At 43.3% G+C, this 26,792-nt stretch overlaps 1 protein-coding gene across 1 annotated transcript in view; it reads left to right on the top strand.

Annotated features, from left to right (window-relative positions):
• Positions 1–24,089, top strand: part of LOC132835876 (adhesion G protein-coupled receptor E2-like) — a 49,193-nt gene extending 25,104 nt beyond the window's left edge. Inside the window, exons 10-19 of the mRNA XM_060854974.1 lie at positions 1,794–1,913; positions 4,103–4,293; positions 6,728–6,898; positions 11,703–11,900; positions 12,825–13,057; positions 16,146–16,212; positions 17,746–17,837; positions 18,575–18,743; positions 20,501–20,599; positions 22,152–24,089. Coding sequence (XP_060710957.1) covers positions 1,794–1,913; positions 4,103–4,293; positions 6,728–6,898; positions 11,703–11,900; positions 12,825–13,057; positions 16,146–16,212; positions 17,746–17,837; positions 18,575–18,743; positions 20,501–20,599; positions 22,152–22,166 — 1,355 coding nt within the window. The 3' untranslated portion in view covers positions 22,167–24,089. The remainder of the gene's footprint in view (positions 1–1,793; positions 1,914–4,102; positions 4,294–6,727; positions 6,899–11,702; positions 11,901–12,824; positions 13,058–16,145; positions 16,213–17,745; positions 17,838–18,574; positions 18,744–20,500; positions 20,600–22,151) is intronic.
• The last annotated feature ends 2,703 nt before the right edge of the window (positions 24,090–26,792 follow it).

The following is a 26,792-nucleotide window of genomic DNA, read 5'->3' as shown; positions in this document are numbered from 1 at the left end:
CTCCTCAAATCTCCTCTTAGCCTTCTACCACTTACCTGGATATTGACAGCTCTACCAATGGGAAAAGTGCCTTCCCATCCATTCTGTCCAGGACCCTCAATATCATATACCCCTGTAATACGTCGTCCCTCAATCTTTGCTTCTCCAAAGGAAACAACTTCAGCCTATCCAATCTCTCCTCATAACTCAGACGAGGTTTAAGGTAACATTCTGGTTAAATCAGCTCCCTACCTCCTCTTGTGCAATCACATCATTCTGATAATGTGCTGACCAGAACTGCACACAGTACTCCAGTTGCTACAAAACCAGCAAGTTTTTTTTTCTTTTTATTCAATTTCCACCACCAGGAAGATAGAAACACCCAAGTAGCCAGTGACAAGCAGTGCCCTTCACATCCAAGGGCAATGCTGTGTGATCAAACAATGAAGGGGAGGGCAGGGACTAAATCAAAATAGAGTTGGAGAGGGAAATGATGCACTCCACTCCCTGCAGCGCCCACCTCTCCCTGAACAACTCCAGGGTGTTGGTGGACACCGCGTGCTCCCTCTCCAAGGACACCCGGGCTCGAATGTAACCACGGAAGAGAGGCAGGCAGTCGGCCCTAACGACCCCCTCCACAGCCTGCTGCCTGGACCTGTTTATGGCCAGTTTGGCCAGGCCCAGGAGCAGACCCACGAGGAGGTCCTCAGACCTGCCCTCCCTCCTCCGTACCTGGTGCCCGAAGATCAGGAGCGTGGGACTGAAGTGCAACCAAAAACAGAGGAGAAGGTTTTTGAGGAAATCAAAAAGGGATTGCAAACGCCCACACCCAATATACTCATGGTCCACAGACTCCACAGCACCACAGAACAAGCAGTTGGGCTGGGAGTCCGTGAACCACCGCAATCTGCAGTTGCAGGGGACTGCTGCGTGCAGCACCCTCCACCCCAGATCCCCGAGAGAAAGGGGGAGGACTCCTGCGTAGAGGGCTCTCCACTGGGGATCCCCACCGCCCGGTGGCAAATGGGCACGCCAGGGCGTGTCCGGGCGGTGGATGAGGGAGAAGAGGTGGACGGTGTGCAGCAGCAGTCGATACAGGGCATACCTTTTTACATCTTTGAAGGGGACAAAACTAAAATTTTGGAGGCGGCTCAGGTTGTGGGGCACGGGCTCCCACGGGGAGTACGGGACCTTGGGGCCAATGTGAAATTCCGTCCGGGCTGGGGTGAGCGCGAACGGGATCCCACCGCACACCTGAGCGTCCTCCAACTGGTGCACTACATCGGGTCCGAGCACCGCCGTTTTAAGGCGTCGGATGGCGGTGGCCACATACCGGACGTCTACTGCTGCCCTGCTCCAGCAAGTTTTATAGTTGCAGCTTAATCATCCCATTATTGTGCTCTATCACTTTGTAAAAAAAGGTCTTCTTAACCATCGATCAATCACACCTGCTACTTTCAGGGAAGTACTGACATACACAATCAGGGTTCTTCTGATCTTCAGTACTTTCCAGGGTCCTATCATTCATTGTGCAATTCCTTACCTTATTAGCTGTCCCCTCCTGACCTATTTCCCCTTCTGATTTTGAACACACCAAGGATGGGAAGGCTTGAGAAATAGGATGTAATTCCAACACTGGGGAAAATCGAAACATCCAGGGCAGTGTGAAATCAGTGTTGAGTTCAAATACTTTCAGCCCAGAGCTGTGTCCATCAATTAAACTGACAGTTGAGCCTGAACAATATAACTAGACTATGAATATGTTACACTCCGATATGACTCACTTCAGGGTTTGACTTTTTTTTCACATTTAGATATGGAAGTAAGGGCTTTTCGGGGAGGAAACAGGTCAGCCCAGGACAGAATCTGTTTACAAGTGAAGGACACTGTGATGGATATCAACCGACAGACACACAGCAGAGGAAATACAACTGGTAACTTTACTGGTTATGTCTATTTCCATTTCCCTTCTCTGTCATAATGGCGTATGCTTGCGTTCTCCAGAACCATCTGAGATACCTTCACCAATCGTTCTTATAGGGCTTAGATTTACTGAAACCAAAAATGAAAGGACATGCACACAAAGTATTTGCAGAAGAGATGTTTAAACTTGAAGAACAGGAAATGTTTATGACATAGTTAATTATTTTATATCTGAGACACTTTTTTAATCAATTCACAAGATGAGGCCATCACTAGCTTGGGCAGCATTTATTGCCCATCCCAATTGCCCACAGGACAGTGAAGAGTTAACCACATTGCTGTGGGCTTGGAATCACATTATGAGACCAGACCAGGTAAAGGTGGTCGTTTCCTCCCCTAAAGGACAGTAGTGAACCAGATGGGTGGCACGGTGGGTCAGTGGTTAGCACTGCTGCCTCACAGCAGCAGGAACCTGGGTTTGGTTCCAGCCTCGAGCTACTGTGTGGAGTTTGCACATTCTCTCTGTATCTGCATGGATTTCCTCGAAATGTTCTGGTTTCCTTCCACAGTCCATAGTTGTGTAGATCAGGTGGATTGGCCATGCTAAATTGTCCATAGTGCCTGGGGATGTGCAGGCTAGGTGGGTTTAGATTAGATTACTTACAGTGTGGAAACAGGCCCTTCGGCCCAACAAGTCCACACTGACCCGCCGAAGCGCAACCCACCCATACCCCTACATTTACTCCTTACCTAACACTACGGACAATTTAGCATGGCCAATTCACCTGACCCGCACATCTTTGGACTGTGGGAGGAAACCGGAGCACCCGGAGGAAACCCACGCAGACACGGGGAGAACGTGCAAACTCCACACAGTAGCTCGAGGCTGGAACCAAACCCAGGTTCCTGCTGCTGTGAGGCAGCAGTGCTAACCACTGAGCCATGGGAAATACAAGGCATGGGGTTGGGTTTGGTTGGCATGTTTTTCAGAGGGTCAGTCTGGACTCAATGAGCTGAATGGCCTGCTTCCACACTGTAGGGATTCTATGATTCTCTGAATTGGCAATTGATTTATTGTCATCATTAGACTCCTAATTCCAGATTTTTATTCCATTCAAATTTCATTGTCTACCGTGGCAGAATTCAAACCTGGGTTCCCAGAACATTACATGAGTCTCTGGATTAACAGGCCAATGATCATACCACTAGGCCATTGTTCCCTTGTTTGGGCTCCTGTCAGAATTTCAGCCTCAACTTCCGAAAAATGACACATTGGTATTTACCACATGATCTTACCGTGAGAACAACTGGGACTGGAACACTAGGCTGAGACATCCTTCACATCCCCCAGGATCTGTCCATTCCATTCTGATGAGGAAAGGTGACCTTGTGATGTCAGTTAACCCTTGCGAGCATGAACTGCATTGTACAGCATTCTCGTTTTGGTTTATTCTCTTTGAAGTGAAGTGAGATACGATAAAGGGGATATGCTGAGGTCAGTTTGAAAGGTGTTTTGGTCAGTCAGAGCCTTCCGCACCTTTAGGTTTGAACCTCATTCCAAGAGATGGCATGGCATAGATTCAGTGCAGAGAAGATCCCCAAGCCTGATTCCCAGATGGCAAAGGATTGAGTTTCAAGAATTGACTGGAGACAAAATGATTTGACAGGAAAATCCTGGCACTGGATTTAAAGAGGGATACAGGATGTGGATGTAGTTAATCCAATCTCAGCTTCAGCAATTATGTAGACATGAAATTAAGGAGCACAAGTGAATCAGTGAGACTGATGGAAGGAACATTGATGGGGAGAACATTCCTCAGTCAGAGGGACTAGAACATGGAGTTGATTTCGGGTTAGTTTGTGGAGGGAGAAACCCATCGAAGAAACGGCCTTGGAAAGGAAGATGGAAAGGAACTCTGTCTTTTTGCAAGAGTAATCGGCTGAAAAAAAGGCTCCCCATTCTGGGATCTTGCTGCCCCTTCCTGTATTTATTGCAAGACCAGAATTAGCTGTTCTCTAATCCTAACTGTATGTGGTACGAACATCTAGAAATCCAGCTGCACTTGGTCATGACCATTTCTAGGATGTTGGTTATTATTGTTCTGTTTCTGCAACTGACTTACATGTATTTTGTTGCAAATTTTTACCCTAAATATCTCTCTCCAGCATTTGTAATACTTATTGATCCCTGCATAATTAGATTTAACAGTGGTGGCTTTGATCGCCTATAAGGACATGGATTCCATTCTGAATGGAAGTGAGTTCCACAGCACCACTGGTGGGAAACAGAAGCCTTTTCAATTAATCTCAGATGTCGTCTCAGCCGTGATAACGAACAGGGACAACAATGGACTTGAGCCAATTGTGAACATCACCTTCAAGCACAATCAGGTTTGTACAGAGTGTTATGACTGGGTGAGGTTCTCCAATTCATTACAGAGCCAGGCGGGGAACTGCAAAATGCCAAATCCTTGCTGAGGAGCAATGAGAAGGGCTGCCATTGTATATTCATCCACCCTCCCTGCTGGTCACAGCAAAGTTAATTTGAAAACAACCTTCTCTTGTAGGTGCCTTTCACCCAGACAAATATAATTGATGTTTTAAAGGGAGCCAATTTAACCAGGCTCCCTTGACTTAGTGAAAGACTGAGTTTATTACTTGCTAAATACAAGAAGAAATAATAATGTAATACACATACACGGTTCAGATATGTCCAAAAATAAAGCTAAAAAAGATATACTTATCAGTCTGTGAGTTCCATTTAGAGTAGAAAATGGGACATTGCATCCTTTAAATTGGGTGATAACTGGGAGGAAGGATGTCAATAGACAAGCAGTTGATTTTGAGCTGCATGCCATTTCAGATCAGCTGAAAGGCGTTTGACCTGCTTCCATTTGACACAGTTTCACTGCTTCCAATAGAGAGAGAGAGATTATCTTTCTTTTATGTGATATAATATTATTTTACATGAGCCACCGAAAGTCAGCTCTGAGACCTGTCACAATTTAACTGGAACGTGTGCACCAATAATCGAGCCCCACTGCTTTATGTGTGTTCACAAAATATATTAAACCCCAATAACACCACCAAAATGGTCAATTTGCCTGACTGACTGATATTCAGGGCAAAAGCATTTCACAGCTGGTGAATTTCATAACAGAAGAATAACTACTTATTTCAACACACTTCACATTGCCAAAAGCAGAGAAAAGAAAGAATTTCTAATTTATCGCTATGTGCCTCAGATTGTACTCCCTCAAAACCCAAAACGTAAACACAGACTCAGACATCATCTTGACAGAGATAGAGAGTTTAACACTTATATGAAGGGTGAAAAAAGAATACAGATTGGATAAACAAAATTCTGAACATCCACCTTCTAGTCCACAAGGTTGGAATGTATTTTCTCCCAGCCGTTTTGAGTTTAACAAGGATAACACACTGCTGCATGTGGAGTAATGGTCATTATTTGACTTCATTGTAGATTGGCTGGACCAAAGGCTTTTCTTGTTTCAGAATTTATTTTCAGCTTTCTTGTTTTGTTTTTGTCTTTTCCCAATTGGGGAATGAAGAGAAAGAGAGAGACAGAGAGATGAAGAGAAAGGGAAGGATAAATAGAACATTTCTACATGCAGTTTCTGGAACTGTCTGTCCCTCCCTCTCTCTCTCTCTCTCTCTCTCAGCTGCCCTGGGATTTCCGACACTTAACAAACTGCAGCTCAACGAACCTGAGGGCTTTTGACAAGCAGAACTTCCTTCACTTGAAACCTGGTCATTGCCATTCAATGCAGAATTTCCCTTCTCGCTGCTTCTGATTGCAACCTTGTACCACACAGTTCAAAACGTTTGCAGCACTTGATTTTTAAATTGCAGATAATTTTGAGTCGGCACTCCAAATTCCATTTTAGTTTATCGTCCCCAAAAAGAAAATATAGGCACCTTGTTAGAGACATAAAAGCTTTTAACGATGCAGGAAATATAAATTAATGAAAGACTTCTTTATTCTTATCAGAGTTGGTGAACATTGTCCCCACTTCTTCAGTTTCCTCCCCTCCTCGCTCAATATCCTGACTCTTGTGTGAGAACAGCCTGACATTCCTACCCTCAATTCTTCATTCCTCCTGCATGAAGGAAGACAGTGTCAGCAGATGATTCAACACAGACAGAGACACACATCGACAGACCCAGGCAGGCACATGCAAAACACACACACACACACACACACACACACACCTGCTCTATCATTTAAGAAGATGATGAATTATCTGTTTGTGTTTTGATTCCACGTTCCCATATCACCTCAATAACCTGTCATTCCACTCCCTAACCAAATTCCATCTACCTCTTCATTCATAATATTCAGTGACATCACCTTCAGCACATTCTGAGGCAGACAGCCTGAACTTAGCGCAACCCTCTGAGGCAATAAACAATTCTCCTTATTTCTGTCCTAAAAGGGTCACCCATAATTTCAACATAGTGTCCATTTGACATGAACTCAACCACAACAGAAACATCTTGTACAGGCCATTCAGGATTTTGTACACTTCCATCAAGTCACCCCTCACTCTTCTAAACTCCAGTGAAAACAGACCCAGTCGGGTCAACCTCTCTTCATAAGACATTCCACTGATTCGAGATATCAACCCAGTAAACCTCCTCTGAACTATCTCCAATGTATTTATATCCTTCCTTGAAACGGGGACCAAAACTGCACACAGCATTTGAGATGTGGTCTTACCAATACCCTGTATAACTGATGCATAACATCCTTAAGTTGATATTGAATCCCTCTCATATTGAATATAAACCTTGCTGTCCACAGCAGGCGAACAGTGAGTGGACAACCCACTGTGTCCACTGGGATTACGCAGCTGGGAAAAGCTACTGGTCTCCTCATGGCTGCAGTGTGGGAGATTCCAGTGGAACACACACCCAGTGTCGATGCAACCATCTCTCCACCCTGGCATTGCTGATGTCTCCTGTTGGATGGCAGGTAAAACTGTTTCTCCATCTGTGTTCTCCACAGTTAGTTCAGAATTCATGAACTGGATACAGGCCCTGACTGTTGCAGTGATTGTGAACAAGATTATGTTAAATTCAAGCTCCTAGACTGTAGGATTTAAATTTTTTTTTAGATTACTTACAGTGTGGAAACAGGCCCTTCGACCCAACAAGTCCACACCGACCCACCGAAGCGCAACCCACCCATACCCCAACATATACCCCTTACCTAACACTACGGCAATTTAGCATGGCCAATTCACCTGACCCACACATCTTTGGACTGTGGGAGGAAACCGGGGTACCCGGAGGAAACCCACGCAGACACATGGAGAACGTGCAAACTCCACACAGTCAGTCGCCTGAGGCGGGAATTGAACCCAGGTCCCTGGCGCTGTGAGTCAGCAGTGCTAACCACTGTGCCAACGTGCCGCCTGAGGGGTGGACTAACACTCTTGTTCAGGACAGTCTCAAATAATGGTGACATTGCAGAGCCAATCAACAAGTATTGTAGAAAGGACTCAATGGATTGGAAATTTGGCTTCTTAGGTCCTGGGTGTTTGGCACCTCAGGAACCAGTTAATACTTTTTGGATGCAGTCTCCTCTGGTTGATGCGGCCAAGTACATCATGTTGGACAGTATCAAATGAAGGAGTCAATTAAGGCGTATGAATGAACAGAAAATAAGACAGGATTTGAAAACCCATAAGACAGTAGGAAGTAGTGAATTGCATAATCTGTAGTTGTTGGAAAGAAGACTTACCGTAGGCGGTTAGTGACTGAGAGAGTTGGAAAAGTCTAATTCAAACTGAAGGGACATCTGGAAGGGAAAGATCTGAACAGGCTGGACTTCATTCCAGGAAAGGGAAACTGAGCGGGAACCTAATGGAGATGTTTAATAAACAATAAACATAACATCTCAAAATAGCAAGGAGCATGTCCTTTCTGCAAGACAGCAGCAGAGTAGGACGCTTCTCAAAGAGCTCGTATATTTGAATTATTTTCCTTTCTCATTTTTTTCTCCTTTTGTCTTTTTTTTAAACCTCCTCTTCTCTCTTCTCCCCCTTGAACCTCCCAGGTTCGAACCTCCTGACCTCAGAACTCCCAGCCTCAGAAGTCCCAGCCTCAGAACTCCCAGCCTCAGAAATCCCGGCCTCAAAACTCCTGGCCTCAGAAATCCCAACCTCAGAAATCCCAGCCTCAGAAATCCCAGCCTCAGAAATCCCAGCCTCGGACCTCCAGCCTCTTAACTCGCAGCCATCGACTTGGCTGCCTCAGAATTCCCAGCCTTGGAACTCCTGACTTCAGGACAGACCCAACCAGGCTGCCTTTTAGGATGATGGTCTCTTCACCCAGTGTGGCCACCTGGTGGCTGAGAGTAGCATCCTCTCAGCTCAGCATGGTGTCGTTTTGGCTTAGCATGGTAATCTTTCGGCATGGCATGGTGATCTCCCAGCAGTCCAGCATAGTGGTCTTCAGGCTATATGTAGTGTCCTCTTGCCCAGCATGGCATTCTCAAAGTGGCCCAGCACAGTCATCTTCAGGCAGTACATGGTGGCCTCTTGGCCCAGCAAAGTGGTCTTTGGTCAGTCCATGGTGTCCTCTTAACCTAGCACGGTAGTCTTCAGGTGGTACATGGTGTCCTCTAGGCCCAGCATGGTGGTCTTCAGGTGGTACATGGTGTCCTCTTGGCCCAGCATGGTGGTCTTCAGGTGGTACATGGTGTCCTCTTCGCCCAGCATGGTAGTCTTTGGGCAGTACATGGTGTCCTCTAGGCCCAGCATGATAGTCTTTGGGCAGTACATGGTGTCCTCTAGGCCCAGCATGATAGTCTTTGGGCAGTACATGGTAGTCTTTGGGTAGTCCTCTAGTCTTTGAGCGGTACATCGTGTCCTCTAGGCCTAGCATGGTGGTCTTTGGTCAGTATATAGTGTCTGCTTGGCCCAGCATGGTGGTCTTCAGGTGGTACATGGTGTCATCTTGGCTCAGCGTGGTGGTCTTTGAGCGGTACATGGTGTCCTCTTGGCCCAGAGTTCTGGTCTTACAATAGTTCATGGTAATCTCTCAGTCCAGCGTGACGATATTCCAGCAGCCCAACATGGGTGTTCTGGTGGTAGGTGGAGGTCTCTTGGCCTGGTGGGTGATCTCCCAGCGTAGTGGTCTTCGGGTGGCAGTCTCTCAGCTTGGCATGGTCTCGGTGTGGACATCCAGTCTCAGGGAGGCTAGATGTCAACATAGACTGGTTCAGAAGATGGTTTCCCCGTATTTGTATTCTCCGTGTTATAATTTATTCCGAAATCTGCAACGCTGGACATTTTTTTACTTCTCTATTTTCCATAAACGGCATCTGAAAAAAGTGTACCTGCGGACTTTTGTACCTAAGATGGCACCGTAAGTGGCAATTGGCACAATTTTCCCTGTACACATTTGAGTACGTGTGACAATAAAGCTAATTCTCATTCTAATTCATACTGCCAGAAAACGGTGATGAGGTAACAGGCCAGTTGTGATCTTGTTGAGTGGCAGAGCAGGATCAAATGGCCTACTCCTGCTGTTAGTTTCTAGGTTCCTGTAGTCGCTGATAAATTGAACACAGGTTTGAAAAATAGCTCACGCAAAAAGTAGTTGGAATGTGGAACTTGTGAGGGAATTGAAGTGCACATAGTAAATGCATTTAAGAGAAATCTGGACTAAAAACAACACTTGAGAGAGAAGGAAATCAAGGATTATACTGAAAAGGGTAGTTGAAGATAAGTGGGTGAGACCCATGTGGAGAATAAACATTGGCAAGCGATAGGTTGGGCTGAATGGCCTGGCTCTGCATTGTATATTTAACACAATGGAACAGGAACAGCATTCAAGGTTTCAATGGGTTTGTCGTGAATTAAAAAGCTGATTAGCTTCAGTGGCTAGATTGTGGTGCAGAATAAAAGGTAATAATATCAGAAGGTACTGGATGATGTTTTGGGAGCAGACTCCATACTTCACCCCATCGTGATATCAGGACAATGATGATGCCAATGATACAGACAGAGAGAGACAGACAGTGAATTAAAGGGGAAATGGTGAGCATGAAAAGTATAATTAAGATTCTTAGAAATGTTGGACATTATGTGCATCTTGCAGTTAAGGGTTAGAAACACAGGCAAATCTAGATTATCTAAAGGCATTGCAGAACTAAAGGTGAAACCATCTCGTGTAAAAGCATTACATAGTGGGAAAATCTGCTTTTTTAATAATCACACAGCATTATCAATGACCACATAAACCCTAACCCGAAACCTAATAAAGGGTTAGTACCTCTGGGCCTGGCACTATCAAATCAAGTCAACACCCGGTCTTGTTAGCAATGGAAGGAGCAGTCCTAAGTGTTCAACAGGCTGATCAGATTGTGAATCCTTCCATCTCTCCTCCAATATTCCCCAAAGGATCAAAATGGTGGATATGAAGTTACAGAAGAAGTGACCACACTTACCACATCGACAAGGCTTCAGTCAGGAATGTGACAACTTACATGGGAAGAGGAAGAGGACATTCAGCTCCCTTCAGACCTGTTGCACCACTCAATAAGACAGTGGTCTGTACCTATACTCCATTATCTGTCTCCATGCCATAACCCATAATATCCTTCCCTGACAAAAAACTATCAACCTCAATTTTGAAAATGTCATTGGACTTCCAACCTTGAGAACTTTGTGGAGATCGAGTTTCAGATTTCCAATCACCCTTTTGTGAAAAGATGCTCTATTTGATCACCCTGGTCGGCCTCACTGGAACACATCACAGGAAATCGAGCCCTGCTGTTGCTGGACTCGTCACAAAGTTAAAGATTTTATAAAAAAACATGCACACTGTCCCAGCTGTCCCATCCTTACAATCCAGTATCACACAAAGCATGCAGCAGGGGGCTTTACTGAACAAAAATTACTATTTATTACAAATGAATCAAATCAACATTCAGGTAATTCATTATGAGCCGTTGACATGTAACTACTCGTAAAAACTCGAACCTCCATTTAAACATTTGTAACATCTCTGCTTTATTGGTTGAAAGTCACAGCTCACAGGAACTGATAAGGGTATATCTATCGGCTTTCTTAGACTTTAGATTTATTTTGCTGCAGAGAGAAAGATAGAACCTTCCTTTCCCTGAGGTCTGCTGGCTTCGAATTAAACAGTCATGTTCACAAACTTTTCAACGACTTGAGAGTCAATCACATAAATGATGATAGGCAGAAGGACTTTGTTATTGACAACTGGTCACCAATCATATCCCAATCAACTGGCCAAATCTCCCTTTGTATATACCCCTTGGCTCCAACCCATTTGTAGCAACCTGCTCCAACTGCTAAAAAAACCCAGCTGTGTCAACAGCATTTACAAAGAGTGTCAAGAGTGTGGTCCTGACGAAGGGCTTATGTCTGAAATGTAGATTCTCCTGCTCCTCGGATTGTGCCTGACCTGCTGTGATTTTCTAGTACCACACTCTCGATTCTGATCTCCAGCATCTGCAGTCCTCACTATCTCCTTAGAAAAAGTGACCGGAATCTGACTTTTTAAAGGGGCAGCAAACCCTTCCACAATGTTTGGCTTTTATAACAGTCCATGGCCCATTTCAATCCACAATCAAAATCACAGAATAATCAAACAATGCGATATTGGCGGCACATTGTTAGTCTAGGTCTCACTTTAAGGGTATAGCACCCTCCCCATGCTTTCACCCAGTCAGATTACCAGAGGGGATTTTACCATGTTCAGAAAGACAAAAACTTAATGCAAATATATTTCTTTCCAAGGACTATCCGTTTGTTTTGACGACAATTACATTGATTGGGATCCCAATTTCTCTGGTGTGTCTGGGAATCACCATTGTGACCTTTGCTTTCTGCACCAATGTGAGAAATGCTCTCCACATCACCCACATGCAGCTGTGTGTGAGTCTCTTCCTGGCGGAACTGCTTTTCCTTCTCGGGATCAACAGAACCACAAACCGGGTAAGAGAATCCACCACAGCCAGCAATACAACAGGTTGTGTCAGAGAGAGAGTGAGAGTGTCTGTATCACAGAGAGAGTGTGTGTGTGTGTGTCAGAGAGTGTCTGTATCACAGAGAGAGCATGTGTGTGTGTGTGTGTGTGTGTGTGTGTCAGAGAGAGCTTGTGTTTGTGTGTGTGTGTGTCAGAGTGTCTGTGTCACAGACAGCATGTGTGTGTGTCAGAGAATGTCTGTGTCACAGAGAGAGCGTGTGTGTGTGTGTCAAAGAGTGTGTCACAGAGAGAGAGTGTGTGTGTGTGTGTGTGTGTGTGTGTGAGAGAGAGAGAGATTTATGTTTATGAGTGTGTGTGAAAATGTATATGTTTAAGAGAAAAGGATCTGTGTGACAGAGTAAATGTGTGTGTATAACAGAAAGAGAATGTGTCTGAGCATGTGTGGGTTTGAGTGCGAGTGTGTGTGTGTCTGTACAGATGGGTACTTGTGTAAATATCTGTCCAGTGCAACTAAATGGTTTGATTGTATACTCGTGTACAAATATGTTTGATGTTCAGTTGATTGTATATTTGATCCTTGTGCATCAAGTTCTATCCCTTATGAAGCCCTCAGTTCCTTCTCCCACAGTTAGTGACCTTGCCTTCAGCTAGCTTTCGACCCACTGGTTCCAGAAATCTGGAATTCCTCCACTGAACCAGGCTTCTTCCGTACCATCCTTCTTTAATACATTCTGTAGAGATAGAAGTTCAGGACACTTCCGTAATGGTACTGATGCCCACTGGCTCATTCAAACTAGGGGACAACTTCTGCTGATGAGCATAAACCATCAGCTGGGACACGGTTTTGGTGTTGGCTCCAGGAGTGTGTCAGGTGGAACTGTGAGGAATCACTGCTTCAAGAAAAGCTCTCATGCTGTTTCTCATTATTACAGGTGATGTGTGGGATTATAGCAGGATTTCTACACTACCTGTTCTTGGCTGCGTTTGTTTGGATGTTCCTGGAGGGAGTCCAGCTCTTTCTCATGGTCAGAAACATCAGGAATTTGAGGGTTCCTCATTCAGAAAAAGTTGAGAAATTCATGTACCTTCTTGGCTACGGGGTTCCTGCAGCAATTGTGGTCATTTCTGCTGCAGTGGATCATGATGGCTATGGATCACCTAGGCAGTAAGTAATGGCTCCTCTTCTTCAAATCTTACAGCTAGAATTATCACCTTCCAGTTCAAGCTATCTTCAGAATTTAAACTTCTTTCTCTTTGTTGCACACTTGTTGTCAATGAAATTAGCTTTAACTTCAAGCCCCACTCCAGGCTTTGAGCATAAAAATCCAACATTTCAACACAGCACTGAGGGATCGCTGCTCTGCAAAGATGCCATTCTTCAGACGAGACATTAAACCAAAGCCCCATTTACCTGCTCAGGTCGATATACAAGTTCCCATAGGAAAGAACGACAGTGTATTTGTATTTATCCCTCAATCAACATCACAAAAAAGGATTATCCCAAACATTACTACATTGTTGCTCGTGGCAGTTTGCAAATTGTCTGACACATTTCCTACTTTACAACAGTGACTACATATCAAAAGTATTTCATTAACAGTTACATGTTTTGAAACATTAAATATGCCATACATGTTGTTTAATTCTCATATTACTCCTGAAGAGCTTGGGACTGATTTGTGACTGAATAATATGTGAATATGTATCACTGATGCACTGTGGTCATGTGCTGAGTAACCAAGGATCAATCTGTCAGTCCACCAACCAAAGGGAAATCTGTGAGAAATACACTTAATGAAACTCCAGCATTTTGATTTGAAAGTGTGACTATTTCTGCGATATAAGAACCAGAAGACACTCTCATTATGTTTTTCCTCTCATTTTCAGCTTTCCTCCCTTGACCTATTCCCTGGTTTTCCCTTCCTCTCATTTTTACTCATGTTCTCTCTCTCTCCTCTTATCCATTTTGTTCTTTCCCCATTCCCTCCCTTCCCTCTCCCCCTCTCTCTCTCTCTGTTTCCTTGTCAGCAATATCAGGAATAGGCTCCTGACTCATGTATCCCAACCCCACTCCAGTGATTACACTTCCTCCCTCTGACAATAACACTTGCCAGCAGTGGATTCTGTAACTGTGGTCCACTGCAGAGATCCTAATTTCCAATGTCACCTTTCACCTTTGTGCACAGGAAGGAAATGATGCATTTCACTGGATTGTTGAGTAATGAAGGGGATCATTCACCCCATCTTTCAGAGGGCTGCTCAATTAGTCCCCCCTCTTGGAGCCAAGACACCATAAAATTTTGATCATTGTTTTCCTTTTGAAACTTCCCATTCATTCTATTACTGCAATATTTATCGTTCATTAGCAGAGGGATTGAATTCAAGAGTCGTGAAGTGATGTTGCAGCTGTACAGGACTTTGGTTAGGCCACATTTGGAGTACTGTGTGCAGTTCTGGTCGCCTCACTTTAGGAAAGATGTGGAAGCTTTGGAGAGGGTGCAGAGAAGATTTACCAGGATGTTGCCTGGAATGGAGAATAGGTCGTACGAGGATAGGTTGAGAGTTCTCGGCCTTTTCTCGTTGGAATGGCGAAGGATGAGGGGTGACTTGATAGAGGTTTATAAGATGATCAGAGGAATAGATAGAGTAGACAGTCAGAAACTTTTTCCCGGGTACAACAGAGTGTTACAAGGGGACATAAATTTAAGGTGAAGGGTGGAAGGTATAGGGGAGATGTCAGGGGTGGGTTCTTTACCCAGAGAGTGGTGGGGGCATGGAATGCGCTGCCCGTGGGAGTAGTAGAGTCAGAATCATTGGCGACCTTTAAGGTGCAATTGGATAGGTACATGGATGGGTGCTTAATCTAGGATAGATGTTCAGCACAACATCGTGGGCCGAAGGGCCTGTTCTGTGCTGTATTGTTCTATGTTCTATGTTCTATGTTCTATGCAATCCTTTCAGAAAGTACACTTCAAATCATCAACACTTGCAGTTGTAGAATTCATTTTTGTCAAAAAGATTGATGATCCTTGTTAACCACAGTAACAGTTGAGGGATGGATAGGTCTTGGATCTACAAAAAGGGAATGGAAATCAAGAGCGATGGAGGCAGATGTGGGGTAAGTGAAAAAGGGATGAAGTGCATATCCCTGTGACAGGGCAAAGGCCAAACAGGCAGCTGAACAATGCTGTGAAGAGAAGTACCCAGTTTTGTACAGAATGTGACTCTCCCCAAAGGGTGGCTGGCCAGTCGGCATTAAGCCATCTCAAGAGCATTATACACCAGCACCATACACCAGGTCCAAGCAATGGAAACCCATGAAAAAGCAGACAGCACTCTGAAAACAAAACCTGAGAAGGGAACAGCAGCCAACATGCATCACAACTCATTAGTGGCCCATAATCTGTTTGTGGACAGTTTTGGTTCAGTCATATCAAGGCATGGAAACCTCGATTGGGTGTTAATCTCATAATCAACAGTTCTAAAGGCTGAGACTGTACCCTTTGGGGGTTTAAAAGGATAAGAGGTGATCTAAATGTGCCACATTAGATCCTGAGGAGACTTGACAAAATGGATCCATTCCGACAAGATGTTTTCCCTTGTGGGAGACCAAAACTACAGGGTGGGGTGGGGGGGAGCAGTTTGAAAATCATCACTTGAATACAGCAATGTTGAGAAACATTTTCTCTCAGAGAATTGAGAGTCTTTGGATCTCTCTTCTCCAGACAATGGTGGAGGCAGGGTCATTGAATATTTATAACACAAAGGGGGACAGATTCTTGGCTAACAAGGAGTCAAAGTTTACTGCTGGGAGGGGAGGTGTGGGGGGGGGGGGGGGGGGTCAGGTGAGAATGTGGAATTGAGGCCACAATCAGATCAACTGTGATCTTGTTGAATGGTGGAGCAGCTTCAATGTGATAAATGGTCGACTTGTGCTCTTATTTCATTCATGATTCATATTACAAAGATATTTCACTTTGGAATGAGTACCTTCCAAATTAGGTTAAAAATCACACAACACCAGGTTATAGTCCAACAGGTTTAATTGGAAGCACACTAGCTTTCGGAGCGATGCTCCTTCATCAGGTGATTGTGAATTAGTTTTACCTACAACCACCAGGAATATCATCATTCAATCAGTGCACAGGTTGTGAAACTATTTTTGCAACATAAATAGCTCCCACTTCCTGGGTCTTATTCTCTTGTTGATACTCATTGTTCTGAATGATTTACTTTCTTCTCTCAACTTCCAGCTGCTGGGTCTCCATAAAAAGAGGATTCATCTGGAGTTTCCTGGGACCTGTGTGTCTGATCATTGGGGTAATTTTCTAACTACTCATATCAAGTATATTGTGTTTTATTTCTATCTGATTGCATGAAATGTTTGTGTTTAAATGTACAGTAAACCCCTTTTTTATTTATCTAACCTTAGTAACAGATTCAAGAACAGCTTCATCCCTGCTGTGATCAGACTGATGAACAGACCTCAGTGGTTAGCACTGCAGCCTCACAGCGCCAGGGATCTGGGTTCAATTCCAGTCTTGTGTGACTATGTGGAGTCTGCACATTCTCTCCATGTCTGTGTGGGTTTTCTTCAGCTGCTCTGCTTTCCTCCCACAATCCAATGATGTGCAGGTTAGGGTAATTTGGGCATGCTAAATTGCCCACAGGATGCGTAGGTTAGATGCATTAGTCAGGGGTAAATGGAGACTAATATGTTACCCTTCGCAAGGTTGGTGTGGACTTGTTGGGCCAAATGGCCTGCTTCCACACTGAAGCAATTCTATGAAATTGTATATTACACTTAATCTTTCTCTGCACCTTCTCTGTAGCTGTAATAGTCCATTCTGCATTCTGTAATATTACCCTGACGTACTTATGTAGGGTGTGATTTTTCTGGACAGCATGCAAATCAATAATTTGCCCTGTATCTTGGTGTGTGACAATAATCAATCAAATCAAATCAAACTGTCACAAGCAGGTATTATCAATTTGCGGCTCATTTATATCCCATTGCTTTCCATAATATACTCTTTTTGCACATTATCTCTCTCTAATACTCTCTCCATCCCTGAGATAACCTCATGAAGGTTGGCATCCCATCATCAAATCACCCTTTATTTACACGTATATAGCACATTACACTGACCCAGCGAGCACAGAACATGCTCCTGGACTGAGAAGAAACCTCGACACTCCTGTTTATATCTGTCAGCCAGGACTCCCTGATTGGATCAGGTTAACAGCCCCAATCAGGGAACTCATATTCTATGAGATCCACTTGACTGACATCCTTCCATTCACTACACTCCCCCCTCCCCCATAATGTTTCTGGGACATAACAGTTCTACATCCAGCAAAAGACATTTGGGTTAAAGATGGATCCTGTCCTACCTCTTCCTCAGAGACTTATTTTGCTGCTACATGGTAGTCTCAGGTGGCCAAATGCACAATGACATTTTCAGTATACAGCACCCTCTACCAGTCTCATTTGCACAGCATCTCTTCCATGTCCTCGATTCTCCATATCCTCTCTTCTCCATACACTGACTGCCAAAATTTCTTCATCCCATTACCATGCCATCCATAGCCATCTCTCCCAAAACCTTTCCTTCCCCTCTCCATTATCTGTCTCCCTCATAATCAGGAGAAAGTGAGGACCTTCAGAGCAGGCAGGGAAAATATTACAAACATGGTGACAGGGAGGACAGGTTGAAATTTCACCATTTCTGGCTGCAAACATCACTTGGCAAATTGCAAAAAAAAATTAAGAATTAAATCGACCTTCTTTCACATTTGTTCCAACCACACTTTCTTGACAGTCATTCAACATTTTTTTGAATCTTCCAACAGATCAACACGGCTCTGTATTTCACAATACTCTTGATATTGAAAAGAGAAGTTTCTAAACAGGACACTAAAGTGTCGAAACTTCAGAATACAAGGTAAGATACAATTATCTGGAACTTGAAGGAAATATTGTTGAAGTTGACAGGAACATGTAAAGAAGGGTAAATTACATAGAAAATTCAAACCAGGAACAAAAGAGGACAATTCAGTCCTTCAAACCTCCTCAACTCCACTTTCCTGCACCCTCCCAATGCCCCTTTAATATGTTAGTAATGAAAATGCTGTCGATTTCCTTCTTGAATGGATTCAGTGTCACAGCATTCCACCACACTCTGATGTAGTGCAGCGTTACAGGAAAAGATTAGAGATATGTGACTAAGTGGGTTAGCATTTCAAAGAACCAACACAGGCTTAAACACTTCAATGGCCTCCTTTTGGGTGATATGATTCTGTGGGTGCATCCGTAAAAGTCAGCGTTATTTCAAGGATTTATTTGCTGATACAATGCATGCAGACAATATGAAAAGAATTATTGAACATTAAAAGACACTTTTTACTTTGTTTCACATTTTTTCAGTAAAATCATATGATCACAACATACAATATCTCATTAAGTAAGTTCTGTCACTAAAACACTGCCGATTATTGCTGAACCAACATGCAATGGAGAAGGGATGCTCATGGAGCTTCCTTCTCCCATTATTTGCTTCCACTCCACATGCATTCAGAACAGCATGTTACAGAGCTGCAGAGCTTTGAACTGATCTATTGGTGCCCTCCTTGTTTCCGGGCTCCTTGTATTCTCACTGATCTCCTTCTGTCTCTGATGCAGGATGCTGACATTCAAAGCCATTGCTCAGGTGTTTATCCTGGGCTGCACTTGGATTTTTGGTTTGTTTCAGTTTCAGGAACAGCCCGGTGTAATGACCTATTTATTCACCATCATCAACAGTTTCCAAGGCACTTTCATCTTTATCCTGCTCTGCATGTTAAATCCCAAGGTAAGCAGTGGTGTGGTTACACAGTGATGATGGGGGAGCTACTAAATGAGTATTTTGCATCAATGTTTACTGCGGGGAAGCACACAGAAAATAAAAAAAAGGCGAAATAGATAGCGACATCTTGAAAAATGTCCATATTACCGAGGAGGAGGTGCTGGCTGGCTTAAGGAAGAGCTAGCTATTTGGATAAGAAACTGGCTTGAAGGTAGAAGACAGAGGATGGTGGTGGAGGGTTGCATTTTAGACTGGAGGCCTGTGAGCAGTGGTGTGCCACAAGGATTAGTGCCGCATCCACTGTTTTTTGTCATTCATATAAATGGTTTGAATGTGAACATAGACAGTATGGTTAGTAAGTTTGCAGATGGCACTAAAATTGGAGGTACAGTGGACAGCAAAGAAGGTTACATCAGCGGAACAATCAGATGGGCCAATGTATTGAGGAGTGTCAAATCGAGTTTAATTTAGATAAATGTGGAGTGCTGCATTTTGGAAAGGCCCATTAGAACAGGACTTATACAGTCAATGGTAAGGTCCTCGGGAGTGTTGCTGAACAAAGAATGCAGGTTCATAGTTCCTTGAAAGAGAAGTCGTACGTAGATAAAATTGTGAAGAAGGCTTTTATTATGCTTGCGATTATTGGTCACTTCATTGGCTATAGGAGTTGGAGGTCATGTTGTGGCCACATAGGACACATTGAATTCTGGTCTCCTTGCTATCCGAAGGATGTTGTGAAACTTGAAAGGGTTCAGAAAATATTTCCAAGGATATTTCCAGGATGAAGGGTTTGAGCTATAGGGAGAGGTTGAATAGGCTGGAACAAATTTCCCTGGAGCATCGGAGCCTGAGGGATGACATCGTTTATAAATCATGAGGGGCATGGATAGGGTAAATAGACAAGGTCTTTTCACTGGGGTGGGGTGTCTGAAATTAGAGGGCAAAGGTTTAAGGTGAGAGGGGAATGATTTAATAGGGAACGAAAGGGCAACGTTTTCACGCAGAGGGTGGTGCCTGTATGGAAAGAGCTGCCAAAGGAAGTGGTGGATGCTGGTGCAATTACAACATTTAAAAGGCATCAGGATAGGGTTGGGGAGATTGGGCCATATGCTGGCAAATGAGACAAGATTTCTTTCTGATATCCTGATGACATGGATGAGTTGGAGTAAAGGGTCTGTTTCCGTGCTGTATATCTCTCTGACTCAGTGACTTGAATGCATGCCCTGTCAGAAGTAGACACCTAACACAACTTTTGTAAGATGAGCCGATTAATTACCCCCAAAGGTTCGCTCATTTTCCAATTTGTTGGATCCACCATCCAAGCAGTTTGATTAGTGATGTTAAATTTAAAAGTTTGGGGTTACAGCAGTTATGTGGGTGGGGGTATGGGATGGGATTCAGTATGGGTGTGATACTCTATGGAGGGTTGGTGCAGGCTTCGTTTGCCAAATAGCCTCCTTCTCCATTGTAGGGGTTCGATAATACTATGACTTTATCAACTGAGGACAGTCGGCCATTTCCTCATGCTGCAAGGCCAATGGAAAGCCTCCCAACACTGAGGGAGCTGCAGTCTGCCAATACAGGAAAGAGACAGACAGGGAGGGTACCTCAAGATGGATGGGGCTTCTTGATACTTTTAAGCCAGTCGAAATTCTGATGTGTATTATTAGTATGTCAAGGTCAGAGATTCAGTGAAATTCAAATTGATTCCATTTAGTTCGATACCATCGGATCACTGACTGCCTGCTACATTGTGTTTTCAGGTGAGGGCAGCATATTCTAACTACTTCAACAGCAAGTGTAAGGCAATGGACACAAAGCCCTCAGAGGAGGACAAAGCCAACACAATGACAGTCTTGTCGGTAAGTAGGCCTTGACTGGCATCAATCAGCATGTGAAATGTCGCCATTGACCTTTGAATCTGATTGGCTGGCAGCTCAGTTGCCCCAGCAATGTAGTAGTGCTTTGGATAGGATTGGAACGACAAGAAGCCCCTGGATTCTAAGTCCCAGAGTCATGGGCCAGGTAAATATAGGTGGTGTCAGGGAAATGAAGGAAAGTGAGGCTGGGGAGGGGGAGGGGATTTGGAGGTGGTGGTGGGGACAGGGGATCTTGAAGAAGAAATGGGGAAGGAGGAGCAGACCTATCCATTGGAGGCAATCTCTGTTGGGGGTGGGCGGGGGCGTTGCTTACCAAGCTCAAGATAAAGGTTTCCTGTGCTCCTGATCTCCTCCAACCAGCCTGAACATTGAAGAAATTAAGTGCCCACTGAAGGACCTCAACTAGCCAAAGGGTAGTCTGGCCTCGGTCTCACCCAATCGACTGGAAAACTGCAGGCAGGTCAGGGTGGAAGAGAGAGTGGGGCGTGGCCAGCCATGTCATCTTCACAGCCTGTGTATAAACATGCTGGTGGGAGAGCATAAAGTTCAGTCCATTGACACAACAGTCAAAGCTCAACTGAGGCAGTCAAAATAACATCAAAATATTGCAGATGCAGGAGATCTGAAATGATAACAAAGTGCTGGAGAAGCTCAACAGGTCTGGTCACATCACTGGAGACAGAAATGAGGTTAACGCTTTGAATCCCATGTCTCTTTTAGATACCTATTCAAATTAAGCATCATTGCCTTTCCCAGGTTTGAAAATTACAATATACCCATTAACAAGACACCCATCGTTCACAAATATGTTGCACAAAATTGTACATACAGTCACCAAGTAAACTTTCAATCTGCTACTGATAGTCCTTCATTAGTTTCCCAAGTTACCTGACTTAAACATCAAACTACTTTCAGCAACAACTTGTATAGTTTTCTTTATAAATTGGCCAGATGTTTCAGTAACAAGATGAAAATTCACCTTAAGTTACAATTGTTCAAAGAGATATATAATTCTTCATTTAAATTACGATCTCATAGCCTCCCCTGACCATGCCTATCTGTTGAAATTTCCTGTATTCCCCGTGAATGTGACAGGTGCCTTCGAGGATCTTTATTATGAAAGATAATATCAGCTTTCCTTCCGGGTTGCACAAACATTTCATAATCAACAGAAAGGTAAACAATCCAAGAACACTAAGACACTGACATTTTTCAAATTGTTTTTGGCGAGTTAACAAGCCTTTGTCTTTATGTTAACAGAGAATATGGATGAATATATTTTTTATATATAAATCTTAGGCATCAGCACAAAACATAGCTTTGAAATAGTTGCTCATTAGTTTCCAACCAATTTCATGAGTTTTGCCTTGCTTGTTCCACATATTTTACACTAGTAAGGCAATTTCTTAATAAAGTTAGTTATGTATTTTTAGATATAATAATTAGATATTCATCCGAATATACACTTATAATAGTAGAATCAGATTTTAACAATTAGTTTTCTGGTTAATAACCTAACAATCTTATTTTGCAGGTCTCAAAGGACTGAGGAAACTTCTTTTCCCTCACTGGCTGTGTGACAGATGAAGACATGAAGACCATCATTGTCTCTGCCACAGTGATCATGGAACCATCAAACACTGAGCAGCTACTGAGGAAACAGGACATTCAGTCAAACAAGTCTGTGTTGGTGTTTACCATCTGTGAGCTCAAATTGTTCTAATCACATTTATCCATTTTTTTACTGATGTCTTTTCAACCCCATTCCCTTCAGCTACTTATCGAACTGAATCTTGAAGACTGTTGCAGTGTCCACCTCAAGTACACATCTTGTTAGTGAATCCCAGTCACACAAACTGAAGGGGGTTTTCCTGCACATTGACTTAAATATGAAAGGATAGTGATGCTGTACTCACCAAATAATCCAGAGGCCCAGGCTGATGTTCTGGGGATACAGGTTCAAATACCATGAAACCTGGTGGAATTTAAATTCAACTCATAAATCTGGAGTTAAAAGCTCAAATATAATTGTGAATATCCATCTGATTTACGACTGTCCTTATCCAATGTGGCCTCCACGTGACTCCAGACACATAGCAATGTAGTCAATGTTTAACAGCCCTCAGAAGTGGCTGAAAGAGCCATTCAGTTCAAGGCTAATTAGGGATGGGTGACAATGTAGGAGCTGACATCCCATGAAATAATAAAGGAAAGAAAAGCCTCTGCTAAAAAACCGTACCATGCTGTCTGATCTGTTGTCACACTTTCATAATTTTAAACATTTCTATCACATGAATGCAGGAACAGGAGGAGGCCATTTAGCCAATTGTGCCCATTCTAACATTCAAAGGCAGCATAGTTTCATAATCATAAAAATAAAATATTTTAGTGACATTCATAACATGAAATAGCTGCTTTGTGACAGGGAAAAAAGACCAAAGAAAAGAAACAGGAGGCTGAGGGGTTCAAAGCACGTAGACCTGTTGGAGATGACAGGACAATGATCCTGTATTTCATTATTATTCATTCATGGGATGTGGGCATCACCGGCTACACTAGGATTTGTTGTCCATTTCTAACTGCCCTGGAGAAGGTTGGGCTGAAGTACCTTTGTGAATTGCTGCAGTCTGTGAATTGGGTAAATTTTGGAATTCTTACCTAGCAACAGTGAATGAATGACAATATTGTCCCAAGTCAGAATGGTGAGCAACCCAGTAACTTATTTTTACGCAGGCAGTGAAAGAAACACAAACTATAAACATAAGCGTGTGATTCATGATATAACTGGAGTCTATGAAGTTATCTTACAAGCAATGTCACAAGAAATTGTAAAAATATAGTCAAGATCCTTTCATTGGTTGGATACTGCTTCTCAGAGTGATCTGAGAGTTTCTCCCTCAGTGACATACCTGTATTGATGGGAATACATATCTTTATTGTGGACTATGTTGAAAACACCAGGAGATGGAGCACTATTGAGAGGAGTATCTGGCAGTTGGGGATTACCCAGCAAACCTTGCTGCATTGGGTTTCTGTGTTGAACACCAGGGGAAGGGCAGAGAGAGACTAACAACACAGCGGGCACTTGGTAAAGGAACAGCAGCCGCATGCAAATCAAAAAGCTCCCTCACTCCTCCTGTCCTGCACAAATTTAGGAATCATTTTTATACAGTTTCATGATTCAATATTTGGGCTATTTTTGCCAATCCTAATAAAAGGAATAAAATGGAACCTTTATTCAGAGCCCTATTTCTAAGTGGATTTCCATCCAACTCAAAGCCTGGTACCAAGAATTTGCCATTGATTTGCTGCTATCACAGATTTTGTTCCATTCAAAAGAATCATCATTTCATCAAACTTTATCCTTTGTATCAGTGACCATGGATCAGCAAGACTGCTCTTTCCCTTTTTGTTTCTTTGTTAATACTATTACTGCAGAGTTTTTAGTCGCTTTGAATCATGTGAATTTATTTGTCGGAGATTAATCAGATATAGTTTTAATAACACTTTATAATGTTGTGGTTAACTAGTTTTACAATGCTTTAGTATTAAAGTTTGTTTGTAATACATGGATTATTTTTAAGTTCATTCAGGAAGGGTAGTGAAGGTGCCTTCTACTCTAACTTGTCAAATACAAGGGAATCAATTGGCCAGATAGGTGATTGCAGTAACACATTTATACAAATGATATGACTGATGGAATAGTGGGTCTTGATTATCAGGACATTCCTCACTTCACGGCTGTAAAGTTTCACCTGACTAACTTCACCGCTGACTGACACGAGGTGTTTTAGATATTCCACAACAGACTCGGGATCTTGTGGTGCAGTGGTATTGTCTCCCAGGTCTGAGCCAGAAGACCTGGGTTCAAGTTGAACCTGCTCCAGAGATGAGTCATTACACGTTAGTGTGAAAATGCCCAATCCTGTTGATCTCAAAAGCTAAGCAGACTCAAGCCTGGCCAGTACTTGGATGGGAAGGTGCCTAAAAATACTAGATGCAGGACACTGATGTTCTTGTGACACAGTGGTAATGTCCCTACCTCTAACCAGAAGGCCTGTGTTCAAGTCCCTTCAACTCCAAAGCTATGTAGGAATCTTTATGAATAGAGGGATTCAAAAATATCTACTCTACAACAAAGGGAACGTTATTGATGAAGTAGCAGAAAATGGGCATCGCTGCTATCCTGAGCACCTCCTGGGACTCGGATGATTGGCTGTGGGATTCCTGATCCAATAACTGATCTCCCAGACCAAAAACCTTGGATGCACCAAACCAGAGCTCAGCCAACATTCAGTCTTCCATTGAGTAGCTATCACAGTGACTACAAGGCTAATTATCAGCGTGACATAACTGATTAAGGCCTGTATACCGAGGATGTGGAGATATGTTCAAGTTTGAAGATTCCATTTATGGTGTTGCCCAATCCCACAACTACAAGAGATATGTCATTAGTTCATCACTAGTTGGATAAGGTTCAGAATCCCTCAGCCTGTGGATATGGATTTCACCATTGATGCTAGTTACACTGGCCCTCATTCCAGTACCTGTCCTCATTAAGACATACAAAGAGCACTGAGGCTCCAGTTGGGGTTAATCCGGCAAATCTAAAAGTAACCATGTCTCAGCTGGTATTAGGGAATATTCTAGCAACTTCTTGTGTAGATGCACTCTGAACTAGCTGGATTGAACGGAAGGATAAATTGCTTCGGGACAGTCAACATAGTTTTGTCAAGGGTAGGTCGTGCCTCACAAACCTCATTGCAAAGGTGACCAAACAGATGGATGAGGGGAAAGCGGTCGATGTAGTGTATATGGATTTCAGTAAGGTATTTGAAAGGCTTCCCCGCTGTAGACTATTGCACACAATACGAAGACAATGGATTTGAGGCTGTTTTCATTAGAGAGAAGAAGATAGAAAGGCGACTTAATTGAGACATATAAGATAATCAGAGGGTTAGATATGGTGGAAATGAGAGCCTTTTTCCTCAAATAGTGGAGGCATTGTTTGCACTGCCTGCAACAATAGCCGACTCGCCAGCTTTAAGGGCATTTAAATGGTCATTGAAAAAACATATGGATGAAAATGGAATAGTGCAGGATAGATGGAGTTCAGATTGGTTCCACAGGTCGGCACAACATCGAGGGCCTATACTGTGATATCGTGATCTATGTTCTATATTTATCCTAATTCTAAAAGGGCATTTAATTCTAAATAATTGACAAAAAAGACTGAGCCTGAAGGCTGTATGTCTCCTTGTGAGGAGTATTTGTAATGAGTTGGATCAATTAACTGCGCAAATGGTTGTTAATGGGTATGTTGTAATTGGTGATCACAGAAACCTGGCTCCATGGTGACCAAGAGGATGGGAACTCAATATCCAGGCCATTCAATTTTCAGGATAGATAGATGGAAAGGAAAGGGAGATTAACACAATGGTCAGGAAGGAGGTTAGCCTGGATATTGTGTAATCTGTATCAGTGGAACTACGGAACACCAAAGGGGAATCAATGTTAACGGGAGCTGTGTACAGATTACTAAACTGTAGTTGTAAGGTTGGGGATTGTCCCAAACAGGAATATAGAGATGTAGTAAGGGTTATTATGGGTGACTTCAGTGCATGTGCTGATTGGTGAACCAAACTGATAGCAATACAATGGAGGAGGATTTCCTGGAATGTATGAGGGATGGTTTCCTCTACCAATTTATAGCAGAGAAAGTGAGGACTGCAGATGCTGGAGATCAGAGTCGAGAATGTGATGCTGGAAAAGCCCAGCAGATCAGATAGCATCCGAGGAGCAGGAGAATTGATGTTTCGGTTCTTCCTGACGAAGGGCTTATGCCCAAAACGTTGGTTCTCCTGCATTCCTGATGATGGGCTTATGTCTGATTCTCCTGCTCCTCAATGCTGCCTGACCTGCTGTGCTTTTCCAGTGCCACACTCTCAACACAACCAATTTATGTCAAGGAACCAACTAGACAACAGGCTGTCCTAGACTGGGAATTGTGCAATGAGAGAGGATTAATTAGCGAGCTCTTTTGGGGAAGAGTGACCATAATATGGTCGAATTCTTCAGGAAGAAAGTGACACAGTTGAATCTGAGACTAGGGTCCTGAGAATACAGACAGCTAACTTTGATGGTATGAGGCATGCATTGGCTAGGATAAGCTGAC

Source organism: Hemiscyllium ocellatum, chromosome 45 (genome assembly GCF_020745735.1).
Source record: "Hemiscyllium ocellatum isolate sHemOce1 chromosome 45, sHemOce1.pat.X.cur, whole genome shotgun sequence".
In the NCBI taxonomy this organism is placed as follows: Eukaryota; Metazoa; Chordata; class Chondrichthyes; order Orectolobiformes; family Hemiscylliidae; genus Hemiscyllium; species Hemiscyllium ocellatum.
Note: the sequence above shows the minus strand (reverse complement) of the source record. Positions and strands in the feature narration are given on the sequence as shown.